Below are 20,972 nucleotides of genomic sequence, written 5' to 3'. Positions count from 1 at the left end.
TCCCACACCGACCCTCCCACACTGACCCTCCCACACTGACCCTCCCACACCGACCCTCTCACACCGACCCTCCCACACCGACCCTCCCACACTGACCCTCTCACACTGACCCTCCCACACCGACCCTCCCACACTGACCACTCTCACACGGACCCTCCCACACCGACCCTCACACACTGACCCTCTCACACCGACCCCTCCCACACCGACCCTCCCACACTGACCCTCCCACACCGACCCTCTCCACACCGACCCTCCCACACTGACCCTCCACACCTGACCCTCCCACACTGACCCTCCCACACCTGACCCTCCCACACCGACCCTCCCACACTGACCCTCTCACACTGACCCTCCCACACCGACCCTCCCACACTGACCCTCTCACACCGACCCTCCCACACCGACCCTCCCACACTGACCCTCCACACCGACCCTCTCACACCGACCCTCCCACACTGACCCTCTCACACTGACCCTCCCACACTGACCCTCCCACACTGACCCTCCCACACCGACCCTCCCACACTGACCCTCCCACACTGACCCTCCCACACCGACCCTCCCACACTGACCCTCCACACCTACCCTCCCACACGACCCTCCACACCGACCCTCCCACACTGACCCTCCCACACCGACCCTCCCACACTGACCCTCCCACACCGACCCTCCCACACTGACCCTCCCACACTGACCCTCCCACACTGACCCTCCCACACTGACCCTCCCACACTGACCCTCCCACACCGACCCTCCCACACTGACCCTCCCACACCGACCCTCCCACACCGACCCTCCCACACTGACCCTCCCACACCGACCCTCCCACACCGACCCTCCCACACTGACCCTCCCACACCGACCCTCCCACACCGACCCTCCCACACTGACCCTCCCACACTGACCCTCCCACACCGACCCTCCCACACTGACCCTCCCACACTGACCCTCCCACACTGACCCTCCCACACCGACCCTCCCACACTGACCCTCCCACACCGACCCTCCCACACCGACCCTCCCACACTGACCCTCCCACACTGACCCTCCCACACTGACCCTCCCACACTGACCCTCCCACACACCGACCCTCTCACACTGACCCTCCCACACTGACCCTCCCACACCGACCCTCCCACACCGACCCTCCCACACCGACCCTCCCACACCGACCCTCCCACACTGACCCTCCCACACTGACCCTCCCACACTGACCCTCCCACACTGACCCTCCCACACCGACCCTCCCACACCGACCCTCCCACACCGACCCTCCCACACTGACCCTCCCACACCGACCCTCCCACACCGACCCTCCCACACTGACCCTCCCACACCGACCCTCCCACACTGACCCTCCCACACTGACCCTCCCACACCGACCCTCCCACACCGACCCTCCCACACCGACCCTCCCACACCGACCCTCCCACACCGACCCTCCCACACTGACCCTCCCACACCGACCCTCCCACACCGACCCTCCCACACTGACCCTCCCACACCGACCCTCCCACACTGACCCTCCCACACCGACCCTCCCACACCGACCCTCCCACACCGACCCTCCCACACTGACCCTCCCACACTGACCCTCCCACACTGACCCTCCCACACCGACCCTCTCACACTGACCCTCCCACACCGACCCTCCCACACTGACTGACCCTCCCACACTGACCCTCCCACACTGACCCTCCCACACTGACCCTCCCACACTGACCCTCCCACACCGACCCTCCCACACCGACCCTCCCACACTGACCCTCCCACACTGACCCTCCCACACTGACCCTCCCACACCGACCCTCCCACACCGACCCTCCCACACTGACCCTCTCACACTGACCCTCCCACACTGACCCTCTCACACTGACCCTCCCACACTGACCCTCCCACACTGACCCTCCCACACTGACCCTCCCACACCGACCCTCCCACACTGACCCTCCCACACTGACCCTCCCACACCGACCCTCCCACACTGACCCTCCCACACTGACCCTCCCACACCGACCCTCCCACACCGACCCTCCCACACCGACCCTCCCACACCGACCCTCCCACACCGACCCTCCCACACTGACCCTCCCACACTGACCCTCTCACACTGACCCTCCCACACTGACCCTCCCACACCGACTGACCCTCCCACACCGACCCTCCCACACCGACCCTCCCACACCGACCCTCTCACACCGACCCTCCCACACTGACCCTCCCACACTGACCCTCCCACACTGACCCTCCCACACCGACCCTCCCACACTGACCCTCCCACACTGACCCTCTCACACCGACCCTCCCACACTGACTGACCCTCCCACACTGACCCTCCCACACTCTCTCTGTCACTCTCTCTGCGCTCAGCTCCCACTAAATATTCTCAATGAAAGAACTCAATGTTGATCCATTAGGTTGTTCCATGGTTGGGGTTGGGAGAACAAAAGCCCGCCCACAAGAGAGAGGCCTCTGCTAAATAACCGCACCTGCTCTGTCAACATGGGTCTGCTAGGGGTGGAAACTACCTGACTAGGCCATGTGAGGGAGCCTTGTTGCCAGGTCACATTTCAAAGCCCACAGCCTTTTAACCCTTTAAAGTGCTGTCCCTCTTCTGTTCTGAATAGACAGCTACAGCTCTTAATTCCCACGTTTAATATGCATTGCGCTGTGTGGGATTAATTTTAACCCATCATATACCAGGTCCTTTTGTAGTATCGACATTTGACAGGAACTGGGAACAAGTCAATCTTCTCACCTGTCCTGAAGGCATGACTCCTGTGTTACAGGTTCCACGTGCTCAAGCTACCCACCCCCACACACCCACAATGTACCTCATCAAAGGGGCCGTTCTTAATGAACAAAGCCTAAAACAGCGAGTGCCAGTGGGCTGAGTGTAGAGGGGGACAGCATTGAACCTGATCCCATCGTCAAATGACCTCAGTCCACCCAGGCTGTCCGGGCAGGGTCATGACAGTCATCAGGGGCAGGAGCTTCAGGCTGTCACCACACTCTCGCCTCTGAGACAGAAGGTCATGGGTTCAAGACCCACTCCAGAGACCTGAGACCAGAATCCAGGCTGACACTCCAGTGCAATACTGATGAACTACTGCACTGTCAGAGGTGCCGTCTTTCGGATGAAACATTAAACCGAGGCCTCGTCTGCCCTCAGGTGGTCAAAAAGATCCCCTGGCACTATTTCGAAGAGGAGCAGGTGTCCTAGGGCCAATATTTATCCCTCAACCAACATCACTAAAACAGATTGTCTGGTCATTATTACATTGATGTTTGTGGGAGCTTGCTGTGCACAAATTGGCTGCCGCGTTTCCTACATTACAACAGTGACTACACTCCAAAAGTACTTCATTGGCTGTAAATCGCTTTGGGACGTCCTGAGGTTGTGAAAAACGCTGTATAAATGCAAATCTATTTCTAGTCTATCTCTGTCCCCATCTACTACATGTTATAGCTTCAAGAGCCCCCATCAAACTCCAGACTTCACACTTTGCATAAAACACCAACTGAATAATCTTCAATTGTTAAAGCATTCAAAAAAGAGGAAGTGAGCCAGTCATTATCGACTTGTGGAGCTAACTGGGAGCGGAGCCAACAGCTGCCAGTCTGGAGACACTTCCACCAATAGTAATTAGCCTATGTGCAGTGCCCTTAAAGAGACAGGCCCAGATGAAACAAACAGCTCCACCTTAGCAGCTAAACATCATAATCGTGCTCCAGATCCCACACCAACTGCGAGCAATGCCACAGGATATCCGCCAACATTCCCAACAGCTGTTGAGCAACAAAGTGCAGCAAAGCTGACCTTGTTTGGGGGCGGAGAGGGTCTAATCCGGGATCACAGCCCTAAGAACGTTTTAGCGCGATCCACGGAAGGGGCAATCTGGCGAGCCAATTGCCCGCCCGTTATAGGACCCGTGGAATGAAGATGGGGTGGGTCGTATAATGGACGCGCGATCCAATCTGCCAGATTACCCGTTGGAGGGTGGAGATAAAAATCTGCCCCCACACGGTGTAATTGCTCGATTTTGGTCTCTGGAGGGGGCTCTTGGGAACTGTGAAAGTAAATGATGCTGGTGAAGAGACCCACACTGATACTGATGACTATTCTAGCTGTAAGGAAATACTACTTTAAACACCAAACTATTTGCCTCATAAGCTAACGCTAAGCTAGCCTTAATTTCCCATCAACCTCTCTGTCTCTTCCTTCTCCATGTTCCATCAAACTGAAGGGATTTAAATGGCCATTCGCGGTTTTGGTAATGGTAACCTCCGACCCAGCTCCATTTTAGCGCCAATCAATAACTACCAGCACCAAGGCGGTGGCGATTCTCTCCTCCTTACCTTATTACCCCTGATGGGAGTTGATCACCAATTGTCGTTCACTGCTGAGTGAAGTGATTGAAGAGGAGAACTTGTGCAGCTCACGGTCTTTCATGAGGGGGAAAGAGCTGCCCCTCCATTACCAAACGTATGGGCCTGCATCCAAAAGTCACCATTCACCTCCAGTGCCGTTCAACGCCTCAGTAACTCAGCTGACGGAGCAGGTTGGATAAATAAAACGAAACCTTCCTGGGCAGCAGCTTATTAATTTCTCTGCAGTGACTGGCAACATACAGGCTGTGCTGACACAAGCACATCCAAAGCACAATGGGGCCTGGTGCTATCCAATCAGGCCTGGGCCTACCCCTCCAGTGTCAAACCTCTATCACAGGGACCTGCGTCAGCCATTCGCTAAGGTTTTAAGCCAATAAAGCCCAGTGTTTACAAGCAGAAAAGCAAAATGTTTTTCAAAGAAGATCTTTGGTCCAAATGAGCAGAACATTTTTAAAGTAAAAAAACCTCTTTGAAAATTTGCAGCAGGGTGGTGTAATGTGAAGGACAGTGCAGGTTCCCCATGCAGGGCCTGGATCAGGACACACATCTCCCCTTGGCTCATAGAAACATAGAAGATAGGCCCCTCGAGCCTGCTCCACCATTCAATGCGATCATGGCTGATCATCCAAATTCAGTACCCTGTCCCTGCTCTCTCCCCATATCCCTTGATCCCTTTAGCCTTAAGAAATAGATCCAACTCCTTCTTGAATATATTTAATGAATTGGCCTCTACTGCCTTCTGTGGTAGAGAATTCCACAGGTTCACCATTCTCTGGGTGAAGAAATTCCTCCTCATTTCTGTCCTAAATGGCCTACCCCTTATCCTTAGACTGTGACCCCTGATCTGGACTCCCCGACCATCGGGAACATCCATCCTGCATCTAGTCTGTCTAGTCCTGTTAGAATTTTATAAGTTGCAATGAGATCCCCTCTCATTCTTCTAAACTCCAGCGAGTACAAGCCCAATCGACCCAATCTCTCTTCATACGGGAGAAAGCTCAGCAAAGCATATTCCGTGAGTGTCTGATCCGCAGAGACAGGATTGTCGCAGGTCTGATCCCTGGCCTGTGCTGAATTTATTGATCTCACCTGAGCGCCCCTTGTTCCCACTGCTGATGGCTGTCCAGTGAGCTCTGTTGCAAACATGCCCGTGTATCAACGGGATTGGGCTCAGTTGTGATTCTCGCCCCCCCTCCCCCATGTTGAATAGCTAGGCTAGCAAGTACATACACTCTAGGTTCACAAATTCAAGGGCAGAAGCCCTTGGGTGAGGCATCAGAGGGTGACGGAAAACCTCAGGACTGTACCTCAGCAAGACTCAGCACCGAGCAGAGGAGGGGCGAGGGGAGAGTGGAGGGGAGGGGAAGGGATATGAGGGGAGGAGAAGGGAGGGAGGGGAGGGGTGGGGAGAAAGCAGAGACTGGAAACAGTAGGTGAAAGAAAACTAGAATGGGAGGACATTGGTTCTCACAAGTTTTTTCACGTGACAGATACCCAACCTTAGACATGTCATCATGGGGCTGGAAGAGAGGGCAATATGACAGTAGCCAACCTGTGCTGAGGTTACCCTGGTCACCATGATTACATCCCACCTGGAAAATTATTGGATTACCTCAGCGTCATTTTCTGTGGGGCCACCATTTCTGGGGCTGATATCAGCTGAGCCCAAGCTAATGGGAGGGAAAAATGTCAATTTTCAAATAGCTCCAACAAGTGAGCTTCCTCAGTGGCTCAGTGGGTGAAAGCACTGTACAGTGTGGTGCTGAGCTCTGCAGATCACAAGGTGCCAGGATCAATCCCCAGTCTGTGTGCAGTCAGCTGATCTTAGTCAGGACAGCCCTGGGCTCCTGACAGTGGAAAGAAAGTCAGCCAGGGTTTCATCTCCTGATCTCTATGCGGTAATCCCGGATGGAAGCTGACTGGTTCTGGACTATTGTTGGACCGGCAGTCCTGTAAAGTGACTGTCCAGTGTTTAACCGGGCTGCCTGGAAGTCACTGTTTGCTGTGATCATTCAGCTCTACGAAGCAATTCAATCATAGAATCATACTGCAAAGGAGGATGCCATTTGGTCCATCGTGCTGGCTGGCCCTTTGAAAGAGCTATCCAATCCTGCTCTTTCCCCAAAGCCCTGCAAATGTTTCCTTTTGCAAATGTTTCCTTTTACAAGTGTACCGAGTCTGCCCGAGGTATATTTGGAGGCGTTACCTTGTCAAAGTCTTCCTGGGTGGCTCGCATCTCTTTCCACGTCTTGTTCAACAGCTGGATGCAAATGCAGAAGAACTCTTCAAAAACCCTGTCCTGGGCGAAGAACATGGGGTAGAAGTCTTGCCCTGTCTCTGAAGCTGCGAAGGAGAAGGAGAGATGTTTTGGAAAGGCAACGACATCATGGACATGCAAAGCTCATTTGTTATAGTGTGTTACTTTTCACCCTTGTGAACACTGTACGGAGACAATATTAGCCAAGGAGGCAGCAATTCGATCCAAACCTTTAACCCACCCTTACATGGAGTCCAGTTCACTTAGCAAAGGAGAATCTAAAAGGGGAAAGATTGGTTGATGAGCCACGATAGTAATGGCTTAGGACAGCAGTTGTCAGTGGTGATGGGACATCTCAAACTTTGACCTTTACCCTCCAGGATTTGAGTTAGAATCCAGCTCGGCCTGAATGTTTTCACCCTCTGCTGGGAGTCAGGGTCCCGGGGAGGAACATTTGATGTTGGTCATGTTTAGTTTGGATTTCAGAAGATTGACATTGTGTGCCAGCTCTCTTATCTCAGCAACAGACTTGGGCCTACGACATTCCTGTCCGGGTCTGGGAGCAGGAGTTAGTAGGGTGAGTGCAGGGAGACGCCTCAAAGGTCATCGATCTCCTCGATTCCGACTTAAACAAATGATCATGTAAAACGGCTTCAGTTTCCTGCACAAGACTGGGTTCACTGTTAAATGCCGCGAAATTAACAAATTACATTTAGAGAGGCAACAGGGATGGCTGGTACGGGAATGGAAATGTCATGTGGTAGGTTAAGTCACACTCTTCTAAATTTGAACTTAAGGCACACTTTGAGGCAGTGTAGAGGGTGCTTTATTATGTATCTAACACAAGCTGTGCTTGACTTCCTGACCTAGGCATACTTGATGCTAACACTTGGTGTGAAAGAAGTGGAACAGCTTCCATCCCCAGCGCTGAAACCCTCCTCCAAACACCGCAGTAACCAAGACATTCACCTTAAGTTAAAAAAAAATGATTTTCCTATTAACCAAACATGTTAGCCTAGCGATGGAAGCGCATTGCGCAGATGTTACCCTCCATTTTCTGGTGGCGAAGGTTTCCCTCATCAAGACATTAGTTGGTTCAACTAATAGATAAGAAATCGTATAACAAGAAAAGGCCTCTGGCCTATCAAACACACACCCTCCACAGTTGCCATGTCAACTAGCTCAATTCTCTGAGGAGGCACCAACCGAAGGTAAATCAAGATCAAACTTCCCTCCAAATCCTGAACATCATCAGCTCAGCCCCAAGACTAACCCAACCTGCACTATTCACCTCATACTAGTTGCATTCCACAGCAAACTCATCCAACGTCCCAAGGATCAATTGTCTTCCTTTCTCTCTCTGGTTGAATAGCTGTCACCTCTTTACTGTAACTAATGGCAACACAGGGCTTTTGTTAAACTTACGCGGGTCTCCGATCTTCAGTATCTCACAGAGGATTATGGTGAGCTGAATGCTCCCACGGCCAAATGGACACTCGTGCTTGTCTTCGCGGCTGCTGTTCTCAAGGACGAACTGTCGAGTTGAAAGAGAGAGAAAGGTTTTTTCCTGACTTTCCGACTTTCTCCCCTCCTCTCCTGAAGGCGCTGGGTGATGCGCCACGGATGTTGGCCTCATTCCAGTACCTGACCCAGGTGGCCATTCTCGACATGTCAGCAGAGCCCAGTGTTGTCCTGACCGCACCCCCCCCTCCCCCGCAAACCTGCACCTTCCAGTAAGACTCACCGGGTAGTCGTCAAAAGCAACAATCTTTGTCTACTGGAGCCAATTGTAGCAGCTCCCCTGCTGGTCTGGCTGGGATCAACTAACTCCAGCTAACAAGCTGGGGATGGAATCTGGCACCTCCCTGCTCTGTATGCCTCAGTGCCACACCAGGCAGTCCATTGAACAACTGACCTCTTGGCTGAGCTCAGAGAGAGAGGAGAGGGGGAGAATTGCACCAAGTCAGAAGCCAGTGCGGCCTAGTCAGTATTCCTGGAGATGTGCACCAAACCGGGAGGGGGCAGGGAGTGACAACATTCTCATGGATCTACAGGCCTCCAACTGGTTTAGAAACATAGAATAGAAACCTAGAAAAATAGGAGCAGGAGGAGGCCATTCAGCCCTTCGAGCCTGCTCCACCAGTTAATATGATCAGGGCTGATCCTCTATCTCAATACCATATTCCCGCTCGCTCCCCATGCCCCTTGATGACTTTTGTGTCCAGAAATCTATTTATCTCCTTCTTAAATATATTCAGTGACTTGGCCTCCACAGCCTTCTGTGGTAGAGAATTCCACAGGTTCACCACCCTCTGAGTGAAGAAATTTCTCCACATCTCAGTCCTAAATGTCCTACCCCGTATCCTGAGACCCCTCGTTCTAGACGCCCCCGGCCCCCGCCCCCCCCCAGCCAGGGGAAACATCCTCCCTACATCCAGTCTGTCTAGCCCTGTCAGAATTTTATATGTTTCAATGAGATTCCCTCTCATTCTTCTAAACTCTAGTGAATACAGGCCTAGTCGACCCAATCTCTCCTCATAGGACAGTCCTGGCATCCCAGGAATCAGTCTGGTGAACCTTCGCTGCACTCCATCATGGCAAGTATATCCTTTCTTAGGTAAGAAGACCAAAACTGCACACAGTACTCCAGGTGTGTTTGTTTCAGAAATGAAGAACTTTCTAGATACAGTGAAGGTTTGTGATTATGTTAACTTTTTCTTTGAAGTGAACTGTATTTTTATTTCTCACCCTTTTGACATTCTTTTCCTCCTCCAATTTTCCCATCATGCCCCTCCTCTCCCAATTCTCTGCCCCGGTGAGAATTCTTCACTGTCTCCCCCCAACATCCACGCACACCCACCCAGTGGCAGGCGTGAGTGGAGAGGGATCGGCATCAAGAAACCCGAGCCGGTTCTCCCCCCTCCTCTGTGGGTTGGTAATCCCGAGTTCAGTTGTCTCCCCCAAAGGTGTATAACAGGCTCATTCCTGTCGATCAATAAAGCAACATGTTCTCACGCAGCGCCATCATTCAAGCCACTCGCACATCATGTTATCACGACGCCCAACTCCCCCGGGTACCTCCCCTCCTCGGAGCTATCAAAAACCCCGCCCCCCCCCCCCACTCCCATCTCCTATTTTTAAAGAAAAAGTTCCCTCACAAATGGAAATCGAAGCAGACTGCAGCCGATTCAGACCGAATGGCGGTGCAAGGGTTAAGCTGGTTTCTGATGGAACACAGTAGGATGGTGCCAACCTACCCGGTTATAAGCATCAGAGTGGCGCGAGGCAAAGTAGATCATGTTATCCAGAGGCAGCAGTCCAGGAGGTGTTCGACTGAAGTCTAATGAGGGATTGGCACTGTTCTAAGGGGGAAAAGACAACAGATTTACTGGCAGGAAGCTAGTCACATCAAGATTTTTTCTCCTCCCCTCTATATGGCCTCCATTCCATTGGAGTACAGCTCCGCAGGTGCCCAATTCTCAGGAGCGAGCCTGGGCAGTCAGTGCCACGCAGGCTATTTGACTGCAAGGGGCCTCACGGCTCCTGCCCTCACCCAGCATCATTTTCCAGCAGGGATCAGCAGTTGCTTGGCGATCAGGGGTTGAGAACCATGGCTGATACTTGCCTTCTCTCGCCCAGGTGCGCTGAGGCCAACTGGAGGAGCTGTTTCTTCCGAGGTCAGCACAGGCCTGGCACTTTCCTGGCCTACATGACTCAGTATCACACACATTTAGCGAATGAAGCACTGGTGGAGCAGGACCTTTCCATCGCATACATGAAGTGAAAGGCTGAGTGATCGACCGGAACTACATAGACCAAAAGGTCAAATGCTGGTCATTTAGTTTGAGCACATCCTGCACTAGGGATAAAACTGTAAGGATGTATTTCAGAGCAAAAAACTCTTTGGGGGAAAGGCAGGGAGAACGAGCCTTTAATCAGAATGTACTGGCTAAGCTGGCATGAGCTAATGCGGCTGATGGGCGAATCAATCACACTGCAATTCCAGGAGCAATAAAACACCAGTCAGAAAGACACGGACATCTGGGAGTGACCTCAATGAGGGAATCGGACGACATCATCCTCTGATGGAGGAATGCTTATCGATGGTAGGATGCAATGTCTCTACTCCGAGCTGAAAAGATTTCCTCCCTGGTAGGGTACGGTAGTGTAGTGGTTATGTTACTGGGCTAGTAGTTAGATGATGTAACTCGAGGCCTGGACTAATAATACAGATGAATGCGAGTTCAAATCCTGCAGTGGCAGTTTGAGAATTTGAATGCAGTTTAAATAAAAAGCTGGTACCAGTAAAAGTGACCAGTTAAAGTTGTAAATTTCCAACTTATTCACTCATGCCCAATGGGGAAGGAAACCTTACCCGCTCTGTGACTCCAGTCCCATACCAATGTGGTTGACTGTTAACTGCCCTCCAAGCAAGCCACTCAGGTGTATCAAAACTAGGAGCGGGCCATAAATGCCAGCCTTGCCGGCGATGCCCACATCCTTAGAATCAATTTTAAAAAGGCAAAGTGAGAGGTACCATAGCACTTAAAACCCCAGGCTCAAGCCTTGATTTTGAGTGGGATGGAACGCATGCTAAATGGGTGTTCTCCATCCAGAGGCCCCGACTGAGTCAGTACATCCATTCTTAAGATGCAAGCATGGAATGAGAAAGGTCCTTCTGAGCCATCAGACCCCCCTCTTTGACAGACCATGTATAATCTGTCTCTTTGAGGACTCGACCCCAGCCGATCTCCCAAGAGGGTTGGGTATGAATTTGCCCCGGCACACGTAATGGGAGAAAGAACCGTAAAAAAGATGGCAGTCATTTAAATAATTCCGGGTTTGAATGGTTCAGGACCAGTGATTGAAAGAATCGGAAATAATTTGTTTTAAAAGCCAGCCTGAGGATGTCATGAGAAAGCTAACAATATGGAGAACATGACGGTGCAAGAATGTCTTTCACCAAACAAGGAACTTGGAGACTTACTGAACACCAACTTGTTATAGGCAAATCCTTGCAACGTCGCGTCTCCCAGCACAGATCTTGAAAACCGAGCTAATTTTAATGGGAAAAGCTGGAGGTCAGGTAAGGTTCATGTAGCTACGCCCCAGAGCTTGGTAACTGTACTGAGCTTCCGAGGGTCTGGTCAATTTTACATCGAGGTGACTGCCTGCCCTCATGGAAAAGGCCAAATCCAACAGGTATTTTTCACTTCCTTTATACTTAAAAGGGTGCGGCTATCTTAAAGAAAGAGGCTCGTGAAGGATATGACCAGTATTGAAAGTCTGTGTATGACACAATCACTCATCAACAGACATAGATCAGGTCATGGGTCAATGGGTGAACCAATGGCACAGTATTCACAACTATTTCAAGTCCTACTTTATAGCACTAATGTAGAAACCCTACTGCTAAAATGTCCAAATATTAATATGGCACCAAATGCCTTAGCAGAGTTTAACAAAAAAAATATATTCCATGATTATACAACTTGGAAATAATTATTCAAACAAAATGGCCAAGTATTTTTAATCTACTGTGGAGAAGGTGGATTTGGGGCATCTCGGTGAATAGGTACCATTGATTCACCTTCCAGCACTGCATTCTGGCTCGGGCATGACTACGACCCAATTTGGGCCTCGGCATTTACTGGGTAAAACAGAGGATAAACTGGCTAGAATGTAGACAGGATAGAAAACTGACAACATTCTCCACTGCTTGGGTGGGGGGGGGGGGTGGTGGGGGAGTGTGCTGGGAGATGCAATGTTGCAAGGATTTGCCTATAACAGCAAACTAGGCTAAAGACTGTGGCCTAGAAATTCGGTAGGCTTAGCGCCGCATTTGAGGCGCTAGAGGGCCTAGCGCCGGAGTTATGGCCAGTTGAGAAATTCCCTGGGGCCCTAAATCGGCGTTGCACCGGTAGCGCTGCGCCGGCACCGATGACGTCATCGGTGTGCGCAGCATCCCGGTTGCCGTGGTAACCCGGCCCCAAGCCGAAATTCAGTTGCGCCCGCCTCGCCCGTGGCAGGCGCAACTAAGACTCTGGCAACAGAGTCTTCCCCCAGTGTGCGCCGGCGCATAAAGGTGGAGCGGCGGCCGCTTGCCCGCACCTCCCTTCCCGGACTCCTGCATACCCCCCCCGCGGCCCTGATCAGTGTCTCATGCGAGCCCGGCACTTCCCCGAGGTGCCGGGCTCAGATGTCGGGTCAATCCGCCGGACAGTTGTCGGCTGCAGGCAGCTCCTCCTTAACAGGAGGAGGAGGCCTGCAGTTCCCCCGCCTGCCGCACCGCATCGGGTGCCGCAGCGGGGGATTAGCGCCGGGAAACCCAAGTTCACGCCCGTTTTGAGGCGCTAAAGGAGGGTTTTAGCGCCCGCCGCCGTCTGGGCCCGGCGCACCCGAATTTTCGTCGGGCGCTGCCGCATTACCGCTGGCGCAAACTTTCTGGCGCTACAGCCCTGGCAAGACCAGAACCCAATTTCTAGGCCTGTGTTTCTAAGAAAATTGTTCAAATTGGCCATTTTCTGAATGCGGTAGAAATCACCCATTTAGACAACAATCCTCCCCTAAAAGGAGCGAAGAGCCACTCAAACTCACGGGAAAGCCGAGCCTCCTGAACTCTCTGGCGCACAAAGATTTTCGCCGGTCCGTATTAAAGTTCCCGGGAGAGGTATCGCCGTCTGACTCGAAGGCTACTTGGCGCAGGCTATGTATCATATCCCTCTGCTCCTAAAGGAAAAAAAGAGGCAAACAATGAAGAAAATAGAAATTAAGCACGGATCCGCAAAGAATTTCAGGTCATTAGTAAAATTGGGACTGGTGGGGGAGGGGTGGAGAGGGAGTAGTGGGTAGGGTGTTCAATATTTCATTCCATTTTATTTCTTCTCGGTCAGTTATTCTATATTTTGTCCCCTCCTCTCTTGAAGGAGCCAACATCAAGGCCAACACCTTGAAAGGAGCCACTCTTCGCACGTGAGCCTAGGCAGTGACCATCAGCTGGCTATTGTACCCCAGGGCGGAGATCCACCCTGTCCTCGCCCAATGTCCACAAGGGGGTGGTGTGGGCAGTGATGGGTAGTGGGAACCCTGGATGATATTTTCTTCCTTACCCCAGCGCCACCAAGGCCAATCGTAAAGAAAGACTTGCATTTATATAGCACCTTACACGTCCTCAAGATGTCCCAAAGCATTTTACAGCCAAGTACTTTTGAAGTGCCATCACTGTTGTAATGTAGGGAAACACAACAGCCAATTGCACACAGCAAGATCCCACAAACACTAATGAGACGAATGACGAAATAATCTGTTTTAATAATAATAATAATAATAATAATAATCAACTTTATTGTCATTGTTAGTGCACAAGTGCAGTGCAACGAAATGTAGGCTTGCAGCTCCCAAGAGTGTACATTTAGATTAAGACATTTAAACATTCAACATTCATTTGGCTTGTAATACATTAACATAAATATAACCATAATAAAGTGCATTGGCAGGTGTGCAGGCTTTAGAGTTTATTTGTGGAGTTCAGTAGGATGACAGCCCTGGGAAAGAAGCTGTTCCTAAATCTGGTCATTCGGGTGCGAATGCATCTGTAGCGTCTCCCAGATGGCAGGGAGGCGAACAGACTGTGGCTGGGGTGGGTAGGGTCTTTGATGATGGTCCGTGACCTCCGTAAACAGCGTTTCTGGTATATGTGCTCTATGGTCGGTAGCCGGGTGCCGGTAATGCGTTGGGCAGTTTTGACTACCCGCTGCAGGGCTTTCCAGTCATAGTAGCTACAGCTGCCATACCATACTGTGATACAGTTTGTCAGGATGCTCTCTATTGTGCAGCGGTAAAAGTTAGAGAGGATCAGGGGTGACAGGTTACATCCCTTCAGCCTCCTTAGGAAATATAGGCACTGCTGGGCCTTCTTCACCAGAGAGGAGGTATTGAGGGACCAGGAGAGGTCTTCCATGATGTGGAACTTAAAGCTGTTCACCCTTTCCACCACAGCCCCATGGATGTGGATGGGGGTGTGACTTCCGCCTTTAGACTTCCTGAAGTCCACAATGATTTCTTTGGTTTTCTTGATGTTAAGGGCCAGGTTGTTATTGGCGCACCACTTCACGAGATGCTGGACCTCCTCCCTGTAGGCTGACTCATCGTTGTTGGTGATCTGGCCTACTACCGTGGTATCATCCGCAAACTTGATGATGGTGTTGGAACCATGAACAGCCACACAGTCGTGGGCGAAGAGGGAGTAGAGGAGGGGGCTCAGCACACATCCTTGTGGGGCCCCCGTGTTCAGGGTCGGGGGGGGGGGAGGTGTGGTTACCTAATTTGGCAGACTGGGGTCTGTTTGTTAGGAAGTCCAGGGTCCAGTTGCAGAGGGAAGTGTTCAGGCCAAGAGTGTGGAGTTTGGTAGCCAGCTTGTTGGGGATGATAGTGTTGAATGCTGAGCTGTAGTCTATGAACAGCATTCTAATGTAGGTCTCTTTACCATCTAAGTGATTCAGTGCAGAGTGTAGAGCAGTTGTGATTGCATCCTCCGTTGATCTGTTTGCACGATAGGCAAACTGGTGTTGGTCAAGAGAGGCGGGAACACTGGCTTTGATGTGAGCCAGGACCAGTCTCTCGAAACACTTCATTATGATGGGTGTGAGTGCGACAGGTCGATAGTCGTTCAGGCACGTCACAGCCGTTTGCTTTGGCACAGGAATAATGGTAGCGGTCTTGAAGCATGTAGGGACTACTGCCTGGGCCAATGACAGATTGAAGATGGCGGTGAAGACATCAGCCAGCTGATCAGCACATTCCTTGAGTACCCATCCAGGGATGCTATCAGGTCCAGCAGCCTTTTGTGTGTTCACTCCGCGTAGAACACCCCTTACGTCGGAGGTCGACAGAGTGAGCACCTGGTCTTCCGGGGGTGGCAAGGTTTTGGTAGCCGGCTCCCTGTTGTCCCTGTCAAAGCGAGCGTAGAAGTTGTTAAGCTCCTCCGGAAGGGAGGCATCGCTAACCGGGGGGCTGGTGTTTTTACTCTTGTAGTCAGTGATGGACTGGATGCCTTGCCACATGCGCCGGGGGTCCGAGTTTTAGGTGTTGGTTGAGGGATAAATATTGGCCAGGACACTGGGGAGAACTCCCCTGCTGTTCTTCAAATGGTGCCAAGGGATCAGTTACCTCCACCTGAACAGATAGAAAGATGGCACCTCCAACTATGCAGCACTCCCTCAGTAACGCACTGAAGCACCAGCCTAGATTAGTGTCAGCCCATTGATTTTGTGACTCAGAAGCAGTGTGCTACCAACAAAGCTGAACTAGCACTTGTATCACCTGAAGTGATGCCCTTCTAACTCAGCAGAGAGTGGGATTCCAATCTGGCACCATTCTGGTCTGTGTGGCCTAGTCCTTCTCCAGCACCATCTTCAACCACTAGGCCAGGATGAAGGCTTCCCTATTTGCACTTGATCAGTAGGCCTGTATGTCTCTGATGATTGGCTGTCTGACAGCTTCAGTCCTCCAATCCCTGGCCGTCTTATTGTGGGTATGTGCCCATGGTAACCTTGGCAGAGAGTGTGTGGGAGTGGAATGAACCCCTGCAGTCTAGGTGTATGCATGGAGGGGAGTGAGAGACAGAGAGACAACAATTCATGTTGGTCTCGAGAGGTTTGCACATCAGTGCAAATTGTCGGGGTCCAGATCGAGTAGAATTGGATGCTCGTGACCATTACTGGGCAATTGTAATGAAGACATCCGATGGAAATGATTTGCTCAGCACTACATGAGGAGGGCTAAAGAAATGTGAGTTGTTGCTGTAATGATTTTGCAGAGCAGTGCGGGGAGGCCACAACAGAGCAGACAGAGAGCAGGAGGGACAAACGGAAAAGCGAGGTTAGGATGGGTATGAAATCATGGTCGAAGGGTCTTCAGAAGCCTCCTGAATGCAGGAAGGGAGGTGGGGAGATGGAGATCCCACGAGCCACCCAATGGTTGTCTAAAGTGTTAATTGTTTAATCAACCCAGGGCCGTTGCATTGAATTACAAACATCTTTACTATCAACAGATTCCTTCCATTCCTACGAGCTGTGACCGAGTTCAAAGGCATTCCAGTATTTCCGATCTGGACTGAGGCTGTCCAAACACACAGCACTCGGGATCTGGTACAGTCTACTGTGAATGAGACTTTCATTGCTCATCTGTCAGCTGCACTCCAATCAGTCCACAGCTCTGCTGAATTGACACATCCCATTAAAATTGAATGAGCAAACCAGCTGAGCCCAGCAAGCCATGGGCCGGAGGTATCATAAAGTTACAGAATCATCGAAGCCCATGGGATTAAAGGACAGTGACAGCGTGGATATGATATTGGCTGTGAGACAGAAAGCAGAGAGTAGTGGTGAGCGGTTGTTTTTCAGACTGGAGGGAAGCCTACAGCGGTTGTCCCCAGGGGCCGGTATCAGGACCACTGCTCTTTCTGATATATATTAATGACCTGGACGTGGATGGCACAATTTCAAAGTTTGTAGATGACACAAAACTTGACAATGTAGTGAACAGTGAGGAGAATAGCAACAGACTTCAGGAGGACATAGACAGACTGGTGAAACGGACAGACACCCGGCAGATTAAACTGAATGCAGAGAAGTGTGAAGTGATACATTTTGGAAAGAAGAATGAGGCGAGGCAATATAAACAAAATGGTACAATTTTAAAGGGGGTGCAGGAACAGAGAGGTCTGGGGGTGAATGTACACAAGTCTTTGAAGGTGGCAAGTGGAGAAGACTGCTAAAATTCAAATGGGATCCTTGGCTTTATTAACAGGAATAGAATACATAAGGATGTAAGTTATGCTAAACTTTTACAAACCACTGGTTAGGCCTCAGCTAGAGTATTGTGGCCAATTCCGGGCACCACACTTTAGGAGGAGGTCAAGGCTTTGGCAAGGGTGCAGAGGAGATTTACTGGAATAGCACCAAGGAAGAGGGACTTCAGTTATATGGAGACGGGAGAAGCTGGGATCGTTCTCCTTAGAGCAGAGAAGGTTAAGCGGAGATTTGATAGAGCTGTTCAAACTTATAAAAGGGTTTTGATAGAGTAGATAAGGAGAAACTCTTTCCACTGATAGGAGGGTCGGTAGCCACAGGACACAGATTTAAGATAATTGGCAAAAGAACCAGAGGGGAGATGAGAAGTTTTCTTTTAAGCAGCAAGTTGTCATGATCGGAAGCAGCATGCTAGAGACAGAGCTAAGTGATCCCACAACCAAATGATCAGATCAAAGCTCTGCAGTCCTGCCACATCCAGTCGTGAATGGTGGTGGACAATTAAACAACTAACGGGAGAAGAAGGCTCCATGATCACCTCAATCTCCAATGATGGCGGAGCCCAGCACATGAGTGCAAAAGACAAGGCTGAAGAGTTTGCAACCACCTTCAGCCAGAAGTACCGAGTAGATGATCCACCTCAGCCTCCTCCTGAGGTCCCCACCATCACAGAAACCAGTTTTCAGCCAATTCGATTCACTCCACATGATATCAAGAAACGGCTGAGCACACTGGATACAGCAAAGGCTGTGGGCCCCGACAACATCCCGGCTGTAATGCTGACTACTTGTGCTCCAGAACTAGCCACGCCTCTAGCCAAGCTGTTCCAGTACAGCTACAACACTGGCATCTAATTGACAAAATGGAAAATTGCCCAAGTATGTGCTGTCCATAAAAAAGCAGGACAAATCCAATCCAGCCAATTACCGTCCAATAAGTCTACTCTCAATCATCAGCAAAGTGATGGAAGGTGTCATTGACAGTGCTATCAGGCAGCACTTACTCGCCAATAACATGCTCACTGATGCCCAGTTTGGGTTCTGCCAAGACCACTCAGCTCCCGACCTCATTACAGCCTTGGTCCAAACATGGACAAAAGAGCTGAATTCCAGAGGTAAGGTGAGACTGACTGCCCTTGCCATCAAAGCAGCATTTGACCGAGTATGGCATCAAGGAGCCCTAGTAAAACTGAAATCAATGGGAATCAGGGAGAAAACTCTCAACTGGCTGAAGTCATACCTAGTACAAAGGAATGGTTGTGATGGTAGGAGGTCAATCATCTCAGCCCTAGGACACCACTGCAGGAGTTCCTCAGGGCAATGTCCTAGGCCCAACCATCTTCAGCTGCTTCATCAATGACCTTCCCTTCATCATAAGGATGGCACAGTGTTCAATTCCATTCGCAACTCCTCAGATAGTGAAGCAGTCCATGTCTGCATGCAGCAAGAACTGGTCAACATTCAGGCTTGGGCTGATAAGTGGCAAGTAACATTTACGCCACACAAGTGCCAGGCAATAACCATCTCCAAGAGTCTAGCCACCTCCCCTTGACATTCAATGGGATTACCATCACCGAATCCCCCACCATCAACAGCCGAGGGTCACCATTGGCCAGAATCTTAACTGGACCAGCCACAGAAATACTGTGGCTACAAGAGCAGGTCAGAGGCTGGGTATTCTGCAGCGAGTGACGCACCTCCTGACTCAGGAGGCATGATGGAATACTCTCCACTTGCCTGGATGAGTGTAGCTCCAACAACACTCAAGAAGCTTGACACCATCCAGGACAAAGCAGCCTGCTTGATTGGCACCCACCACCTTAAGCATTCACTCCCTCCACCATCGGCACACCATGGCTGCAGTGTATACCATCTACAAGATGCACTGCAGCAACTCGCCAAGTCCTCTTCGACAGCACCTCCCAAACCCGCAACCAGCGCATAGGAACCCCACCACCTCCAAGTTCCTCTCCAAGTCAAACACCATCCTGACTTGGAAATATATCGCCGTTCCTTCATCGTCGCTGGGTCAAAATCCTGGAACTCCCTAACAGCACTGTGGGAGCACCATCACCACATGGACTGCAGCGGTTCAAGAAGGCGGCTCACCGCTACCTTCTCAAGGGCAATTGGCGATGGGCAATAAATGTTGGCCTTGCCAGTGACACCCACATCCCATGAATGAATTTTTAAAAATAACCTGGATTGCACTGCCTGAAAGGGCGGTGGAAGCAGATTCATTAATAACTTTCAAAAGGAAATTGGACAAATACTTGTAGGGCTATGGGGAAAGAGCAGGGGAGTGGGACTAAGTGGATAGCTCTTTCAAAGAGCCGGCACAGGCATGATGGGCTGAATAGTTTACTTCTGTGCTGTATGATTCCAGGAAATTGCTCACAGTCAGTTGATGAATGTACATCTATCTATCTATCTATCTTCTATCTCTATATATATAAAGCGGTTCCTTCCGTTTTGTCTTTCCGGCTATACGCTCGAAAGTTATAGAGCGTACCTACACGTGCGTTACATCCAAAGAAAGCTTACGATTCCAGGACGGTCGTAAGCGTGTTTACTTTTGAAAAAGGACCTGACGCTAGAACAGGCTTTCAGCGTGGCAGTATCCTACGAAGCAGCAGCACGGGGAGCTGCGGAAATACAACAGAAACCACAAGAATACAGCGCTAACGAAATGGCATATGGAGCAGAAAAGTGCTATCGCTGCGGCAGAACAACCCATGGGCAGAAGGACTGCTGGTTTAAGGACAAAATATGCAGGCAATGCGGAAAAATGGGACATATAGCAAGAGTCTGCAGGTCGGGAAAGAAAACCAACACTACAAGAACTACTAAGGAAAAGTACAAGAAAGTAGACAAAATGACAGACGGTAGTTCGGAAGATCAGGAGAGTGATAACGACTCCGGGAGCAGGAGACTAAGTTGTCTAAAGTTACACAACGTGATCGCAAAGGAGGATCACCGAACTATGTGGGTCACCCTCATGATAGCAGGGTCCCAAGTAAAGATGGAATTAGATATAGGATCAGCCCTAACTGTCATGAATCGATGAGACTATGAGTGGCTATTCTCACATATACCCTTAAAGGACACGTCCATTGTATTGAAGACATACACGGGGCAAAAGGTCTACCCCAGAGGAAAAATAAGGGTGCCAGTTAAATATAACGGCAAGGAAACACAGAAACTGTATATATATATATACTACAAGATGGAGGACCACCATTATTGGGATGTGAATGGATCCAAAAAATACAATTGGATTGGCATTCCATTCAGGCGCTAACTGGTTCTGACAAAAAGGATGATGACGTCGCACCTGGACGTCTGTCACAAATTCTAACTGACGTGGAAGAGGTGTTCCAACAAGGACTTGGGACTCTAAAAGGAGTAAAGGCAACGATAAAGATCGAAGATAACGCAAACCCAAAATTTTTTTAAGGCCAGACCGGTGCTGTACGCGATCCGCCCAGCCGTTGAAGCTGAACTGGAGAG

The 20,972-nt window shown here is 50.6% G+C and overlaps 1 protein-coding gene across 3 annotated transcripts in view; it reads right to left on the bottom strand.

Moving 5' to 3' along the window:
• The window catches only part of elmo3 (engulfment and cell motility 3), a 215,650-nt gene that overhangs the window by 56,963 nt on the left and 137,715 nt on the right, over positions 1–20,972 (bottom strand). For all 3 annotated transcript variants that reach the window (XM_085991016.1, XM_085991015.1, XM_085991017.1), the window contains exons 12-15: positions 13,250–13,381; positions 9,910–10,014; positions 8,078–8,186; positions 6,602–6,738 (exon numbers count right to left, since the gene is read on the bottom strand). In XM_085991016.1, coding sequence (XP_085847142.1) covers positions 6,602–6,738; positions 8,078–8,186; positions 9,910–10,014; positions 13,250–13,381 — 483 coding nt within the window. The remainder of the gene's footprint in view (positions 1–6,601; positions 6,739–8,077; positions 8,187–9,909; positions 10,015–13,249; positions 13,382–20,972) is intronic.

Source organism: Somniosus microcephalus, chromosome 6 (assembly GCF_052327205.1).
Source record: "Somniosus microcephalus isolate GS21.2 chromosome 6, FLI_Smic_1.0, whole genome shotgun sequence".
Taxonomy (NCBI): domain Eukaryota; kingdom Metazoa; phylum Chordata; class Chondrichthyes; order Squaliformes; family Somniosidae; genus Somniosus; species Somniosus microcephalus.
This window is presented reverse-complemented; position numbering and strand designations above follow the sequence as displayed.